This window comes from Arachis hypogaea, chromosome 11 (assembly GCF_003086295.3).
Source record: "Arachis hypogaea cultivar Tifrunner chromosome 11, arahy.Tifrunner.gnm2.J5K5, whole genome shotgun sequence".
Taxonomy (NCBI): Eukaryota; Viridiplantae; Streptophyta; class Magnoliopsida; order Fabales; family Fabaceae; genus Arachis; species Arachis hypogaea.
The window spans coordinates 145751599-145769200 of NC_092046.1; the positions used below are offsets into that span (position 1 = coordinate 145751599).

The 17602-nt window shown below is 40.4% G+C and overlaps 2 protein-coding genes across 5 annotated transcripts; one reads left to right on the forward strand and one right to left on the reverse strand.

Moving 5' to 3' along the window:
* Positions 1-5849: 5849 nt before the first annotated feature.
* On the forward strand, positions 5850-7731 carry LOC112723327 (uncharacterized). Its single transcript, XM_025774654.3, has one exon. The coding sequence runs from the start codon at positions 6253-6255 to the stop codon at positions 7444-7446; it is 1194 nt and encodes a 397-aa protein (XP_025630439.1). The 5' UTR covers positions 5850-6252; the 3' UTR covers positions 7447-7731.
* Positions 7732-9648: 1917 nt separating this feature from the next.
* Positions 9649-14506, reverse strand: LOC112723328 (translocase of chloroplast 90, chloroplastic). 4 transcript variants are annotated; one of them, XR_003163065.3, is made up of 4 exons: positions 13995-14506; positions 13293-13423; positions 10490-12930; positions 9649-10032 (listed from the first exon to the last, which is right to left on the reverse strand). XR_003163065.3 is itself a non-coding variant. In XM_025774655.3 (3 exons), the coding sequence occupies exons 2-3, from the start codon at positions 13417-13419 to the stop codon at positions 10676-10678; spliced, it is 2382 nt and encodes a 793-aa protein (XP_025630440.1). In that variant the 5' UTR covers positions 13420-13423; positions 13995-14506; the 3' UTR covers positions 10225-10675. The 4 variants fall into 4 exon arrangements, 2 of the variants coding, with proteins under 2 accessions (XP_025630440.1, XP_072063841.1); XR_003163066.3 differs by having other exon boundaries at positions 14097-14472; XM_025774655.3 differs by lacking the exon at positions 9649-10032 and having other exon boundaries at positions 10225-12930.
* Positions 14507-17602: the final 3096 nt, after the last annotated feature.

Sequence of the window (17602 nt, forward strand, 5' to 3'; positions counted from 1 at the left end):
ACCCTTCTTCAGAAAAAACCCTTTGATTCTGGGAAAAAATCATGAAGCTGGGAAAAGAGTACATCAGGGAGTAGAGTTTGCTTTTAACTGTAGTACCTTTTCATATTACAAGCATGCCATGACCTCGGTAACTCGGTGCCGCCTAAGTCGGTCACCTTATAATAGCCTTTTCCTAAGACCTCCTTGATTTTGTATGGTCCTTTCCAATTGGCAGCGAGCTTTCCCTCCCCAGATTTGTTGACCCCAATGTCGTTTCTGATTAAGACTAAGTCATCTGGGGTGAAACTCCTTCGAATGACTTTTTTGTTGTACCTTGTAGTCATCCTTTGTTTCAATGCTGCTTCTCTTATCTGAGCTTCTTCTCGGACTTCAGGGAGCAAGTCGAGCTCTTCTTTATGTCCCTGTATATTCCTGATCTCGTCGTGGAAAATCACTCTTGGGCTTTGCTTATTGACCTCTATTGGGATCATGGCCTCTACGCCATAGACTAGTCGGAAGGGTGTTTCTCCAGTGGCGGATTGGGGAGTTGTTCTGTAAGCCCATAGTACTTGTTGGAGTTCTTCAGCCCAAGCCCCTTTCGCGTCTTGTAACCTTTTCTTCAGCCCTGCCAGAATGACTTTGTTGGCTGCTTCGGCTTGCCCATTGGCTTGTGGGTGTTCCACCGAGGTGAACTGGTGTTTAATTTTCATACTGGCTACCAGGCTTCTAAAGGTGGAGTCGGTGAACTGGGTTCCGTTATCTGTGGTAATGGAATAAGGTATCCCATACCTTGTGATTATATTTTTGTAGAGGAACCTCCGACTTCTCTGTGCAGTGATGGTGGCCAGTGGTTCTGCTTCTATCCACTTTGTGAAGTAATCTATTCCCACTATTAGGTATTTAACTTGTCCTGGCGCCTGGGGAAAAGGGCCTAACAAATCCATTCCCCATTTTGCAAAGGGCCATGGAGAAGTGATACTAATGAGCTCTTCTGGGGGAGCCACGTGGAAATTTGCATGCATTTGGCATGGCTGGCACTTTTTCACAAATTCTGTGGCATCTTTCTGTAAGGTTGGCCAGTAAAATCCAGCTCGGATCACTTTCCTGGCCAATGACCTGGCTCCGAGGTGGTTCCCGCAGATTCCGCTATGTACCTCCTCCAACACCTCGGTGGTTTTTAAGGTCGGTATACACTTTAACAATGGTGTTGATATCCCCCTTCTGTAGAGAACATTTTTCACCAAAGTATAGTGTTGTGCTTCCCTTCGGATTTTCTGGGCTTCTTTTTCCTCCTTAGGGAGGATGTCGAATTTTAGGTATTCGACTAAGGGGTTCATCCATCCGAGGTTTAATCCGACCACTTCAAAGACTTCTAGTGTGTCTTCTGTTTTTACCACTGAAGGTTCCTGGAGAGTCTCTTGAATCAAGCTTCTGTTATTTCCTCCTGGCTTGGTACTTGCTAGCTTGGATAGGGCGTCTGCTCTGCTGTTTAGATCCCGAGTTATGTGTTTCACCTCGGTTTCTGCAAAGCACCCCAGGAGCTCCGAGGCTTTCTCCAAGTACCTTTTCATAGTTGGGTCTTTTGCCTGGTATTCCCCACTTATTTGGGAGGTCACCACCTGGGAGTCGCTGTATACCATCACTTTCGTGGCACCGACTTCTTCAGCCAGCTTCAATCCTGCGATCAAGGCTTCGTATTCTGCCTGATTATTTGAAGCTGGGAATTCGAACTTGAGGGAAACTTCTATCTGGGTTCCCCTTTCATCTACCAATATTATGCCTGCGCCGCTTCCTGTTTTGTTGGAGGACCCATCCACGTAGAGTTCCCAGGTAGTCGGTTTGTCCTCTTGATCACCTGCATATTCAGCAATGAAGTCGGCGAGGCACTGGGCTTTAATCGCCGTCCGAGTTTCATACTTTAAGTCGAACTCGGAGAGCTCTATTGCCCATTGTACCATTCTTCCTGCAATATCCGTCTTTTGGAGGATTTGCTTCATGGGTTGGTTCGTGCGGACTCTTATTGTGTGAGCCTGAAAGTAAGGCCGTAGCCTTCGAGAGGCTATTACTAAGGAGTAGGCAAACTTTTCTAATTTGTGATACCTTAGCTCAGGGCCCTGTAGAACTTTACTGATGAAGTAGATTGGGTGTTGTCTGACCTCATCTTCTCTTATCAAGGCTGCTGAGACAGCCCTGTCTGCCACAGAGAGGTATAGGATGAGGTCTTTTCCGGCTATAGGTCGGGTCAAGATAGGAGGTTGGCTCAAAAACTTTTTGAACTCCTGGAACGCCTCCTCGCATTCGGGGGTCCACTCAAACTGGTGCCCCTTTTTTAGTAGGGAGAACAGTGGAAGGGATCTTAATGTTGATCCTGCCAAAAATCTGGAGAGAGCTGCTAGTCGGCCATTCAGCTGTTGGACTTCTCTCAAACAAGTCGGACTTTTCATCTCTAGGATAGCTCTACACTTGTCGGGATTGGCTTCGATCCCTCTTTGTGTTAGCATGAATCCTAGAAATTTTCCTGCCTCCACTGCGAAGGCGCACTTTGCAGGATTTAGTCTCATCCCGTGCGACCTTAGGGTGTCAAAGACTTGTGAGAGGTCGGATAGGAGGTCAACTTCCTCCTTGGTTTTTACCAACATATCGTCGACATATGCTTCCATTAAGCTCCCTAAGTGGGGGGCAAACACCTTATTCATCAGCCTCTGATATGTGGCCCCTGCATTTTTCAGTCCAAATGGCATGACCACGTAGCAATAGTTGGCTCTGGGCGTGATGAATGATGTTTTTTCCTGGTCTGGTTCATACATCGGGATTTGGTTATACCCTGAGTAGGCGTCCATGAATGACAGGTATTGATACCCCGAGCTAGAGTCCACTAGGGCGTCAATGCTTGGTAGTGGATAAGGGTCCTTGGGACATGCCTTATTTAAGTCGGTGTAGTCGACGCACATTCTCCATTTACCATTTTGTTTTTTGACTAGTACTACATTGGCTAGCCATGTTGGGTATTTGACTTCCCTGATGAAGCCGGCTTCTAGGAGCGCCTGCACTTGCTCTTCTACTACTAGGGCTCGCTCTGGGCCGAGCTTGCGTCTTCTTTGTTGTACAGGTCGGGCCCCTGAGTAGACCGAGAGCTTGTGAGACATGAGCTCGGGATCTATCCCAGGCATGTCGGAGGCCTTCCAGGCGAAGAGATCGGAGTTATCTCTTAGGAGCTTAGTCAACCCTTGTCTTAGGGTTTCCCCTAGGTTGGCTCCTATGTGAGTGTTTTTTCCTTCCTCTTCGCCGACCTGAATCTCCTCAGTTTTTCCCCCGGGCTGTGGTCGCAGCTCTTCTTTAACCCTTGCTCCCCCGAGTTCTATTGTGTGGACTTCTCTGCCTTTTCCTCTCAGGTTTAGGCTTTCATTGTAGCACTTCCTTGCCAGCTTCTGATCTCCCCTCACCGTTGCTATCCCCGACGAGGTCGGGAACTTCATGCAGAGGTGGGGCGTCGATACCACCGCTCCGAGTCGATTAAGGGTAGCTCTGCCTATTAAAGCATTATAAGCCGACCCCACGTCGATGACTATGAAGTCTATACTCAGAGTCTTTGATTTTTCCCCCTTTCCAAAGGTGGTGTGGAGGGGTAAAAATCCTAGTGGCTTTATCAGCGTGTCACCTAATCCGTACAAGGTGTCGGGGTAGGCTCTTAACTCTCTCTCATCTAAACCTAGTTTGTCGAAAGCGGGCTTAAAGAGGATGTCTGCTGAGCTTCCTTGGTCTACTAGTGTTCTGTGTAGATGGGCATTTGCCAGGATCATGGTAATTACCACTGGGTCATCGTGCCCAGGGATTACTCCTCGCCCGTCTTCCTTTGTGAATGAAATGGTCGGAAGATCGGAGGACCCCTCTTCGACCTGGTAGACTCTCTTGAGATGTCTTTTTCGAGAGGATTTTGTGAGTCCCCCTCCCGCAAATCCTCCTGAGATCATATGGATATGTCTCTCCGGAGTTTGTGGTGGTGGGTCTCTTCTATCCGTATCTTCTCGCTTTCTTTTCCCATGACCGTCCGACCTTTCTATGAGATATCTGTCAAGCCGACCTTCTCTGGCCAACTTTTCTATCACATTTTTAAGGTCGTAACAGTCGTTTGTGGAGTGCCCATATATCTTATGGTACTCACAGTAATCACCGCGGCTCCCCCCTTTTTTATTTTTAATAGGTCTGGGGGGAGGCAGTCTTTCAGTATTGCAGATTTCTCTGTATACATCCACTACAGGAACTTTCAATGGAGTATAAGAGTGATATTTTCTTGGCCTATCAAGGCCGAGCTCTTCCTTCTTCTTCGCTTCCCTCTCCCTTTCTTTCGTTGAGGGAGGGTGCCCGAGTCGCAAACTCGGGTCTCTTAGCCTAGCGTTTTCTTCCATATTGATGTACTTTTCAACTCTTTCCTGTACATCATTTAAAGAAGCGGGGTGTCTTTTTGATATGGACTGTGAGAAGGAACCTTCTCTAAGACCATTGACTAGCCCCATGATGACCGCTTCGGTGGGCAGGTCTTGAATCTCCAAACATGCTTTGTTGAATCTTTCCATATAGGTCCGTAAGGACTCCCCGACCTCCTGTTTTATTCCCAGGAGGCTTGGTGCATGTTTTACTTTGTCCTTCTGGATGGAGAACCTCATCAAGAATTTTCTTGAGAGGTCTTCAAAACTGGTAATTGACCTCGGAGGGAGACTGTCGAACCACTTCATCGCTGCTTTTGATAAGGTTGTCGGGAAAGCTTTGCATCGCGTAGCGTCAGAAGCGTCGGTCAGATACATCCGACTTTTGAAGTTGCTCAGATGATGCTTTGGATCGGTAGTTCCATCGTAGAGGTCCATATCGGGGCTTCTAAAGTTTCTCGGAACTTTTGCCCTCATTATGTCCTCGCTAAACGGATCTTTCTCTCCTAAGGGAGAATCTTCTCTATCGCCGTGGGAATTCCGACCTTTGAGGGAGGATTCTAACTTTAAGAGTTTTCTTTCTAACTCTTTTCGTCGCTCCATCTCCTCTTTTAGGTTCTTTTCAGCTTCCCTTTGTCGTTCCCGCTCCTGTTCTAGCTGCTTGAGGCGGCTATGGATTAATCCCATAAGCTCACTAGCGAGAGGGGGTCCTTCTTTTTCTGACTCGCGCCCCTCCGAGGAGTTTACCTTCGGATTTTTTATTCCGGAAGTGCCTTCCTTATTTTGATCATTAGCTTCCTGGTGGAGGTTCTGATCTGCTTCGTTGTTTCCAGTGTTCAAATTCTCTTGATCAGAATCTGTCTCCACATGGCCTTCTTCAGGGGATCTTTCCGCCATCACTGGTTAATCTCTCGGGTCCCCGGCAACGGCGCCAATGTTACGGTGGGTAACCAGAGATTAGTGGGCCGGATGACGTTGGTTGGCCCAAACGCGTGAGGGAGGTGGCTATCGAGTGCACCTGAAACTCGGTGTTCCTCCGTCCGACTTGTGCGTGTGGAAGAATGGGGGGTGGTACCTGCAATGACACTCCAATGCCTAAGTTAGCAAGAGTGTGAGCAAGTTGAGAATGTATTGGGACTTAGTGATACCTGAGGGATGTCAGGGTATTTATAGTGGTGAACCAATAACCACCGCTGAAGTAGTGCCACCTTTTTAGGTGGATAACCGTTCCCATATCTTAGGGAGGTTAAGATATGGCTCTATGAAGTGGTTAGAGAGTTTCTAGGGGCAGTTACTCATTCGAATGAGTGTTATCTGCCAGCTAACCCTCGTATCCGACTTCTTTGGAGCAGGTCGTGTTCAGTACCAACTTCTAGGGATGAAGGCTGGTACTGGGGGAGGGCCAACCCCTTTGGGTTGGATTTCTTTGCTTGGATCCTGGGCCCTATTTATTGGGTCAGGGTATGAACAATAATAATAATAATTTTATTAGTGAATGGCCCTTAGCCTATCAAATCTGAAAAATAATGTAATAATATGAAACTAGGAATGCAATAAGCGGTGAGGGATGATTACATGGCAATCAATTTACATGCAAAAGAAGCTCATTGATTTGAAGAGCAGCATATTCCATGTGGCAGTGGCACCTTTAAAGCCTTGTTCCACACTCAGCATTCCTCACACTTATTAAAAAAAAAAAAAAAACAAAGGAAAGAAAGAAAATTTAGTGAGACAAAAAGGTCCTTTCCCATTTCCGATTCCAAGCTGCAAATAGAATCCAAACAGCATCACGAAACTCGAAACAGTTTTCTTTTCTCTCTCTCTCTCTCCGTGTCTCTGAAAATACACCATGGAAGACACAGATAAGAACAGCACCCCGCAAGTTCTAGAAGTCCTGCAAGCACTGAAACAAGCATCACAAGAGCTTCAACACAAGCACGATAACACATCACTCGCCATTAAAGCACTCCTGGAGCTCCACACTGAGTCCGATACAATACTCTCCAACGACCCAAACCTCTCTGCTCTCTCCCACCATCTTTCCCGCCTCAAGCACCTCGTCGACCACATTAACTCCACCACTTCCCGCCACCGCCCTCACTCCCTCCGTTCCTTCCTCTCCCGACGACTCTCCACTCACTCCATCTCCAAGCTCGCCAACTCCATCGAGTCCGAAATCCAAGCATGGATCGACCGCGAGAGCATCCACTCCCTCTCCCGCCACCTAAATGACCATCTTGCCCCCGACCACTTAATCGCTCTCTTGACTCAGTTCCGTCAACGACTCTCCCAGGGTTTCAACCGCGACCTGCAGGACCTAGTTCTCAAGAATAAGATCTTCTCTTCACTCGAATCGGTTCTCTTCGACGCTAAGTGCTCCCTCAATGTTCGCGAGAACGCGGGGCTGGCTGTGGCGGCGCTGATTCGATTCAACAAGGACGTCTTCGTCGGCCAGGTTCTAATGGGCCCTACCATTCGAGCTCTGGTGGGTATGGGCTCGCTGCGTTCGATTGAGGCTCTCTGTTCTCTGATCAGGTCAATCAAGTCGCCGTTTGTGGACGAGATTGAATCGAACGGTGAGATTCCCAACATCATTGGGCTTTTGGATTGCGAGGAGTTGGAAATGAGGGTTTTGGGGATGGAATGCGTGCTTGAGATTGGGTACTTCGGGAGGAAGGAAGCGGTGGAGGCCATGCTCAAGGAGGGTTTGGTGGAGAAGCTTGTGGAGCTGCAAAGGTCGGAGCTTGGCGGGGATTTGATCGATTTAGATCACGAGAAGAAGAAAGAGGAAGAAGATGAGAATGATTGTGATGAAGATGGACAAGTTAGAGAAGGGAAGAGGCAGAAGAGGTTCTTGGAGGGACACCCTTTTGCGAGCTGCGTAGCGAGGTTTGCAGTTATGCTGGAGGTTGGAGAAGGATTGAGACAGAGAGAGAAGAGGGCATTCAAGCAGGAAATTCTCGTTAGGGTTAGGGAGGCTTCTGTTTCTGATGCAGAAGCTGCCACCATTGTTGCTGAGGTTTTGTGGGGCACTTCGCTTTAAGACTTCGTTTGGATAAACACAACCTGTTTAGAAATATTTTTCTATTTTCCTATCTCTGCATTTCACTTAAACTAGCTGCCAAACATGGCCTAAAGAGACAGGAAGAAAAGAAAAGTTCTTATTTTTGTCTATTTTCTGTACAAATTAGATGTGCCAGGAAATGTAGGAATTAGGTAATTGGATTGTTCAATTGTTAGTGTAGTTAATAATTTTGTGTTGAATTACATTTTGTATATCTTGCAATTTGGGTGAAGAATAATTCATGTCATTGAGATTGAAGACCAAGCACTTTCTTTGTTCTTGTTTGTTACTTAATGTGGTTTAAGGATTTTGGTAAAGGGGAATCAGCATAATGGGAAGAACCGGAGAAGGATTCGGATGCATAATATGGTGGGGACAAGTAAGGTGAGGTGATGGCTGCTGAGGGATCAAGATTCTGTATTAGGATCGTTTTATGGTATATGCCATTTTAGTGGTAGGGATGCCTTGGAAACAAATAAACAAACATAAGGTATACGTAGGAGAAATAATAATAATAATAAAAAAGAAAGAGAGACAATAGTTTGGGATTTGTTTTTGTTTTGTGGGCTACTTCCAATGAATGTGTTGACGATTCATAAAAAATGCAATGACATGTTTCTTATTTGGAAAAGTATATGGAACCAAAATGTGACCGGTCAAAAAGTAAACAAAACCGTTTAATTAAAATTACTCTTTGAATAATATGTTTGAAAACCGCTCCTGAGATCACGGAGCACAAACAAAAATCCGATTTTTCATGAAACTCAAACACATTTTAGCTGATTTTTGGCTGATATATTTTTGGTTCCCTAGTTGTTCTCGTGAAGTGAATGGGAATTATTATTCGTTTATGCGAGTCAAAGTTACATCCACAAACATGTTTCTATCACGTTGTGCACATTTCTTCGTTAATTGCTGATGCATATGGGCATATGGCAGACACGGTTACACAGGGAGGGTGATTTCTTCAACCTTGATCCTACAACTACCATATAAAAGCAATAAATTATAAATGTGTTGTGCACATTTGAATGGCTTATATTTATAAGCAAGCGATCGTTGCGGTAAATTATAATATCACATGGACTCGTGTTTAAAACGAAGACTTATTCCATTTATTAAGCAAGACTGACCGAATTATACAGCGTTACAGTATCATATTGTAAACTATGTTCATAAATAAACTAATTATTATGAGCTTATTAGTTTCACCTGTACGTTCATATCCCTCTACTTTTTAATTATTGTACAATTCTTGAATCATTATTCCATTGGTGGAACATATGTTGTCTTTCTTCGTTGATGGTTGACTCTTTTGTTGGTCGTATAATTTGGTCATGCTCATAATATTTTGTTTGTCCTGAAATTGCTAATTGGAGCTAATACTTTATAGCTTATATTTTCAATTTTGCAATTAGCAGAAACAATTAGTCAAAGGTTCAAAGGAGCGTGAAGGAATTGGCATCTTCATGGAAACATCAAGAGAATTGCAAATTTCAACGTCAATTACCACAAAGCACGTTTCTCGGACCACTGCTTTATGACACTGTAGAAACAAGTTTAATGACCATCAACCAAGTTGCCCCATTCACCATCCTTACTCTTTTAATCCTTATCCCTCCCTCTATCCTTCATCCCATATTTTCCACTCTTCTTAGATCCATTGAAAGAAATTACAACATTGCAGTCAAACAAATAATCATTTCTCATGAAAACAAGAATATCCATACACACAAATTGTTATAGATTTATATATAGGGAATTGCTCCAGAAATTAGAGAGTAAAATATTTTTTGTGGTATAAAATGACATGGTAGATTTATTATACATATTTTTAAAGCATAAATGATAAAATTATTATATCTGTAATCAACTTAATTTATAGTTGAAGTTTTGACAAAAGGTAAATTTTGCAATATAAATATATCAAATTCTATATTTTTAAAAGAATAAAAATGATATGCTAAATTAATTATTTAAAATTCAATTTAAAAATAATACTCCATAATTTCATAAAATACATAAAGATAATTATTTTATGTATTTGATATATACACAATTAAATTTATTTACTCTCAGAAGAGTTCCATAGAAATTGACTTTTATAGATGCAAATTTAGAAGAGCATGAAGGCTCGCGCCGCACGGCACATGGTCTTTGCATAATGGAATTCGTCATCCATGAAGTAAACCCGCACGTCAATAATCAATAATAATAATAATAACGAGTAAAGTAGACAAAATGTCAAAATCACGATCCTTAGATTTTAAAGCTCACAAGGCCAATCGGTTGAATACAAATTTCTCCTACCTTCAATTTCGTTGTATATGGAGGGAATCACGTGAGAAACTCGTCTTACAAAGAACCCTCTATAAAGATGGACGACTATATATCACGAAAACCCTCTGCACTGTGTCGTAGTATCCTCTGCGATTCTATTGCGTAAAACGATCCAAGTAGTTAAGGAGAACTAGTACAGGTAACAAAAGATGACAACACATTCTGAAAGGACCTGAATTTGAATCTTTTCTATGACTGCTTGTGGAGGTTTTTTTGGTAGGTAATCTGAAAAAAGAAAAAACAATCCAAGCATAGGAAGTAAATATCATTGAAGCCCAAGACGATAAAATAGTTGACTTTATATAATGATATTGATAAACTTTCAAAATCGTAATTTTAGATAGTTAACCCGATCTAACAATTTAGTTCAAGACGACCAGTGATGTTCTTATCATCATTCAATTAGGCAACAGAAAATAAATTTAAAACCTTAAAAGGTTTTCCATATTTCAATAAACAATAGCTCCCAATGAGCAACAGAGAAAAATCATATGCTGACTTATTTGAACAAATTACAGTTTTTTGGGTGGGAAAGAGGGGGGGGGGGGTTCTTTTTCCTCTACTTTACTGTACAATTATCGTTCATTGTACCAGAATGAATATCAAGAAGTCCTGAAGCTCTAGAACTTATTATTGAGCACCAATCTACAGAAATAAATAGGTTCAAAGATGCCAGCCTTACCTATAAGAGACTTCCAAAAACAGGCAATATGCACCTCAAGTATCAACAAAAAGAAAACTCCAGCTAAACTCTTCAAAAACATCCCATTCTAACCAACTGTCTTCTATGTGATATTTGGCATGTGGACAGCTTCAACACCTCTACTTCCATGAACACAAGAAGAGGGTACCAATAAACAAACAGAAACTAGTCTCTCACATCCTTCCCCGTGTAGTTAGCTCCCCTTTTACGTGATAGGGCCTTCAGAACTGAGAAAACAGCAACCAAAGCAATTTGTAAATTCTCAGAGCTACTTGTCTTAATGCATATTTTCCCCATTCCACGACTACTTAAATTAGCACTAACAGTTGCTCTCGTGCTTCTACTCAGCCTCAAGTCAGCTTGTAAACTTCCACTTAATACAGTCTCTTTGTTGAAGGAAAGGACAGTTGCCGTTAGACTTAAATTGTCATTTCTTACAGGATAATCTCCCCCTCGTATGGCAGCTTCAAAACTCCCACCATACGCCACCTGGCGAGAACCCTCCATTAAGCCTGCACTCATGACAAATTTTAATATATTCCCAACTAACAAAGTATCCTGAAGCTTTGCACCCACATAATACTTCTTTGCAAAGGACATCAAAGAAACACCACAGTCAGTAATATTGTGCTTTACGATTCTCAATTTTGTGTTGCTACGAACCGTACATATCAGATCTTTGCCTGCCGACTGAACATCAAGACTCGCAGAATAAGTAGGACCCATGGGATCAACATAAGCAGCAGAACACTCGGACTGAATACCAAAGTCCTGCTTATCCTTATTCATCTGTCCCACAATCATGGCATAAACATTCTTCTTTATTTCTGTGGTTGTCTCCAAGTTTATACCATCAAACCCCACATCATGATCCCATCCTTGTGGATCAAGAACAGGTCTCACAAGCCACTGGTCATCAGCAACAAAGCAACGATACCTATGTGTAGGGCAATCTGAGTCAAAACTTGGAGGAACAGCCATGTCTGGTAACAGAACAGGCTCTGGAGGAGCTTGCTGATCATCAGAATTATCACTATTCAAAAGTTGTTGCTCATTCAGGAGTAACTTCTCTTTACGCCTACGGTAGTCTTCTTTCAACTGTTTCTTTAAGTAAAGAGTCTCCCGGTAATCCATCTCATCCAGATAATCTTTTTTCTGGGACTTGGATAACTTTTCAAACTGTGATTTTGTCAATATTCGAATTGATGGAAGTGTATCATACTCATCTTCTTCTTCCATGTCTGAGAGTAATATTTCCTCAACTTCATCATCAATTCCACTTGGATTGGATACAGGACGTTGGTGCAAAAGAGTTGAAAGGAGATGGGGTAGTGAAGGAACTCGGGCACTACTTGCAGGTCCCAGTTCTACACTGTTCTGAAACTTAAGGATGGAATTGACATCACCCAAAACTTTGGTACAAATGCAAAATAACAAGAGCTGAGATCTCCAAACCAGTCCATTAGGTAGAACTCTTTCCCCCACAATATTTTTGGGGCAATGAGGATGGTTTTCAACCAAAAGTACTGGGTTTTCTAGCCTTGAATCGCACACTGCCTGATGTATATAGTGCTGCATTAAATTGGTACATTGAGAAGTATATGACTCGTAATTAACAGCATACCCATTCGGTCCTTCAGGAATAGGTGAGGAAGAATGAGTCATGACTATGATGGTGTTAAACCAGATTTCTGTACCAAATACTTCAGTCATAAGCTTCAAAAGCGGCAAGTCACTATTGGCAGAATTCATCAAATCAAGCCGCTCAAAGTACAAAACAATGTCTGGAGGGGACTTTCTTATGAATCTCTTAATAGAAAGCATGATCCTCTTATTTCTCTTCACATTACTCGTAGAGGAAGGCAGGAAACCAGGGGTATCAATAAATGTTAGGTTAAGACCATTGACAGTTCCCACAACTTCTTGGATGCAATTGGTAGCAGGTCGGAAAGCATCAGTGATGGTTTTTGCTTGACCAAATATAGAATTTATAGTAGCACTTTTACCAACTCCTGTTTTACCTACAACAAGTATTCTGCAAGAGAAATCCAATTGGGGTGTACCATTTTCCTCCTGTTGGATTGCTATTGCTCGGGCTCTACGACTACTAATGTTAACTCTTTTCAGATCTGGTTCCCCTGCACGAATTAAAGTTGCCAAGTGAATCCGGTAAAGGACCTTTGGGACCATGAGGTTTTCTTGTGATTGGCCAAGGCGCTGGAGTAGACGGAAGAACTTAATTTGGAGATGTTCAACCTTTGCCAAATTATCCTTCCGTCTTCCATTGACATTATCTTCAGATTGAAAAACTTCCGTATCTGAAACTTGCGGCAAGATAGAAATACGCTGATTGCTCTGACCATCATAAGAAAGGTCTGATGCAGAAGAAGTTGGAGATGCTACAGAGCTAGATGAGTGACCTGTATCCAACAAAAAAAAAGTATCCGTTCTATCACTGGGTTTGACATATTAGTTTTTGAGACGGAGGAGGAGAAGGAATTCATGCATTGAAAATTAGCATCGAATTTACCAAACTATTCTTAGCCATCGAATTTAGCATCGAATTTACCAAATATTAACTCATATAAGTATTAAAATTAAGAAAAATTAAATCAACATTATGCAATTCTGCAAAACACTAAGCAAAATTAATCACAATTTACTTGTTCACTGGGCAGGGCATGCAAAAGAACTCTATTGTCCACGCATGGGCTTACCTAATTCGATGTTCTGTAAGTGCATATTCAGTAAAACCACACCAACATTAAAATCAGAGTGGTACCTTGTTCATTATCTTCTTCATCCTGATTCCCTTCATCATAGAAACTGCTTGTGACAGATATCGGTGTCGATGAGACCAATGATTTGGACAGTATCTGAGAGAAAACCCAATCTCTAAAACCTTTCATCCTACTGCAATATATGAAAGGAAGAGTCCATAAAGACAATAATGGTATAAACTAAAAGGAAGGAGCAGAAAGATTGAAAATAGAACCACAAAATACATTAGAGGCATCAATCGAAAACATATATATATGGCATCCGATTTAAAAGCCAGTAGAAACAGTTATCTCTTTCTTACAGGTATAATCCGCTCCTAGTTTTGAATTTTGGAAGGATTCAATAGACATGCATTCTTAGTGAGTGTGGCCGACCAATTAATATAAGTAAATTTCAACAATGTTATTGTTTTTACATGCATCAAAATTAAACTCGTGATAAAAATGAATTGAAGCTAAAAGTACACACAACAAAGCACAAGCCATGTTTGGTAAGTGCAAACTGAAATTCCAACATGATATAGAGAAATTAAGTCAGTGAGTGGGCATGATCAGGTAGCCCTTTATTCTGACACATGAAGATTCTGAAATTGACATATGAAAAATCCGGTGCATAGAGTAAATAAATAACGACGTACAAACCAACAAGACAGAGTTTAGCAAAACGAAGAATAGCTAGTAAAAAAAAAAAAAAAAAAGCTCACCTGAAATACCAGATTCTTGGACTCCTACACCACTTCGAAATTTGAGCATGAACAACAAGGAATATTGAAAATTGTGATTGGAAAAAAGAAAGCACAGCATACCACGCTTTAGGAAGCTCAAATCCCGAGAGGCACCTTTTTATGCTGTGAGGTCGAACCTACAAGTACGAATCATAACCATAGTGTCGCGATGGTGATGAATCCGCGAATAAAAACCCTAATTTGATTATTGAAACGGAGAAGGAAAGGGCGGCAACAAAACAAGAGGCGATGAACGCGGAAAAGTGAAGAAAGTGAAAGGGAAGAGAGGGGAGGATGAGGACGAAGGTGAAACGGAAGAGTCAAAATTGCAAGAAGGAGGAAGGAGGAATGGTTGAATGGTGTAAGAACAAAAAATCGGAGAAGATGGGATAAGACAGAGAGAGATGACACCTAACCGTTTCTTCACTCGCCTCCATTGTCTCTCTCTCTCTCTCCCAATTTTGTTTTTATCTTCGCTTCTATAATTTTTTTAAAATTATTATTAAATTTAATTTTCATTTTATAATCTTCACATATGATATCGGTAAAAAATAAAAAAAAATAATTTTCATGCATTGTACATATAAAATTATTTTACATACGTATTTATCACATAATATTAATAAAAATTACTATAATTACTATAAATAGTTATCCAAAAAATTAGTTATGATTGTATCACAGTATAAAACATTGTAAGTACATTAAAATTAATTTATAAAAATAATTATTTTATAAAATTATTATTTAAAAAATTATCTAAACACATAAATGTAATTGTATACCAAGATAAACAGTTTAAAAATAAATAAATTCTTTCCGAATACATTAAAGTTAAATTTTCTAAAAAAATATTCCAAAAAAATCAAATTTTCTTGAATAACTTTTAACTATTCAAAATTTGAAATAATATAGGTATAATAATTTCACAAGTTTTTAATTATGATTTAATTAATATATGTCCTAAAAACATATATTAAAATTATTAGTTAAAAATATTTCATAAAAAATATATAATTTAAGTTTTTGTTAAAATAAAAAAATTTCTACAAAGTCGTTAATTAAACCTTTCAAATTATTATTTCCCTAAAATATAACTTCTTTTCATTAATACATGAACTGATGAAAGATGGGTTGACCAACAGGCCTACAACATCACAAAGTAGACTAAAAGAAAATAAAATAAAGAGTATATACTCATTTTGGTATAAAAAAATTTTAAATTGGATACTTTAGTCTTCAATTAAAATTAATTACTCGATTGGTCTCTAATAATTAATTCCATCAGTCACTTAGGTTCTTTACTTCGTTAACTTTAACGGAGGACAAAATAGTCCCTGACAACTCTAACAGGGGACAAAATGGTCCCTGACAACTCTAACAAGGGACAAAATGATCTCTGACCCCTTTTTTCGAAAACGACACTGTTCTTCTCCAATTTTTATCATATTTCGCATAACCTTAATATTCATACTCTCCTTCTTCACCTTCACATTCTTCTTTTCCATCTTTTCCTTCCTCCTCTTTAGCTCCAAGATTAAGCTATGGTGTAATTGTCACACGTATTGCACATACTTCAACATGTTATGGACCACACACTTCCTAAATCTTTGTTACTGGTACATCCATCTCCTCTGCACTTCACCTACCAAAAGCATCCACTTTCACATCTTTGATACATCACCTCCAACCCGGACACGTCCACGACATCCTCAAGACTAAGTTCCACAACTATTCCAAGAGCACACGTTTCTCCACTCTCCAACAAGCAATATAGATTGATTCCATTAGATACCTTGATGTGTTTGCTAAGTGATTTTAGGTAGAAAATGGTTAGGAATGGATCAAAGGAGTGAAGAGGAAAGCAGGCAAAGTGGAGAACATATAGAAAAGCCAAAGATCTGGATACATTCATCCACGCGCACGCGCACTGTACGTGCACGTGTGGATCACGAAAGCTTTAGGGACACGCACGCGTGATGTACGCGTACGCGTTGGTGGCCGCACGTGATTTTAAAGTGAAAACGTGCCCAGCGAATTTTGAGGAACTGTGGGGCCCAGTTTGCAACCAACTTTGGAGCCAAATTGTATAAAAGGACCAAGGATTGAAGGGGAATGCATCAATTCACAATCATTCACATTCATTCCATCATTAGGGACATTATGATTAGTTTTAGAGTTAGTTTTAGAGAGAAAATCTCTCACTTCTCTCTAGGATTAGGATTAGGTTTAGGTCAATAAGCTTAGATCTAGGGTTTAATTCATGTTCTCTTCTACTTCTTCTTCTCAATTCTTTGTTGTTACATTAATCATTCTTCTATTCTTTTGTTGTAATTTCTTCTATTTTGTTACTATGCTTTGTTGTAGATTCACTCTTGTCTCTTTTATTTTCTTTCAATTCAATTTGAGGTAATTCATAATAATTGTGCTCTTTTTGATTGTTGCTGTTAATTCCTTGCAATAATTGTTGTTAGATTTCACTCTTCTTGTCAATTTACTATACTTTTCTTTTGTGCCTTCCAAGTGTTTGTCAAAATGCTTGAGAAGATGTTAGAGTAGAATTTTATGCTCTTGCCTTGGAAAGGTAGTTTAGGAACGCTTGAGTTGCTAATGTCCAAGTGATTGATAGTTGGTAGCCATTGACTCTAGCTCTCATTAATTCAATTAGTCAATAGCTAGGACTTATGGACTTGGATTGATATAGCTCATTTGACTTTCCTTTACTTGTTAGAGGATGACTTAGTGAAATTCATCCTTGCAATTATCATATTGTGGTTAGTGATAAGGATAGAGATCCTTGACCACCAAACCTTGCCAAGACCTTTTTGGTCATTTGATTTTCTTTACCATTTACTTTTCTAGTTTCCTAATCAAAACCCCAAAATATACATGTCCATGGCCAATAACAAGAACACTACCCTGCAATTCCTTTGAGAGACGACCCGAGATTTAAATACTTCGGTTTATAATTTTAGGGGTTTGTACTTGTGACAAACAAATGTTTGTATGAAAGGATTATTGTTGATTTAGAGACTATACTTGTAACGAGATTTCATTAGTGAATTCTAAACCACACGAAAATTCGTTCATCAGAGATGATAGGGAAGAGAAAGAGGGAGATGGCAATGACGACGACGGGTCTTAACAAATCAGACTTGCTGTCTAGATTCATGGGATCCATCGAAGACGATAACTAGTTGAGAGACATAGGCATTAGTTTCCTGAATATGAATTGGTTGAGAACAAATTGAGGATTTTTTTTTTCTTCTGAACATTAAATTTATAGAGTGTGCATTGTGTAGTTTGAAGTTACAGTGTTAAACTGCTAGTGTTGTGCGAGATATGATGGAAATTGGGAGAGAACAATGTCGTTTTCAAACAGAGGAGATCAGTGACCAATCGAGTAATTAATTTTAGTTGGGGACTAAACTGTCCAGTTTGAAATTCTTTGAGGACCAAAATGGGTATATACTCTAAAATAAAAGATAGAGTTTTTGTTAACAAGTGTTTTATTCGATATTGTTATTTATTTACCAAAGATAAGAAAACTCGAACCCACGACCTCTTAAATGAGTATGAGGAGATTA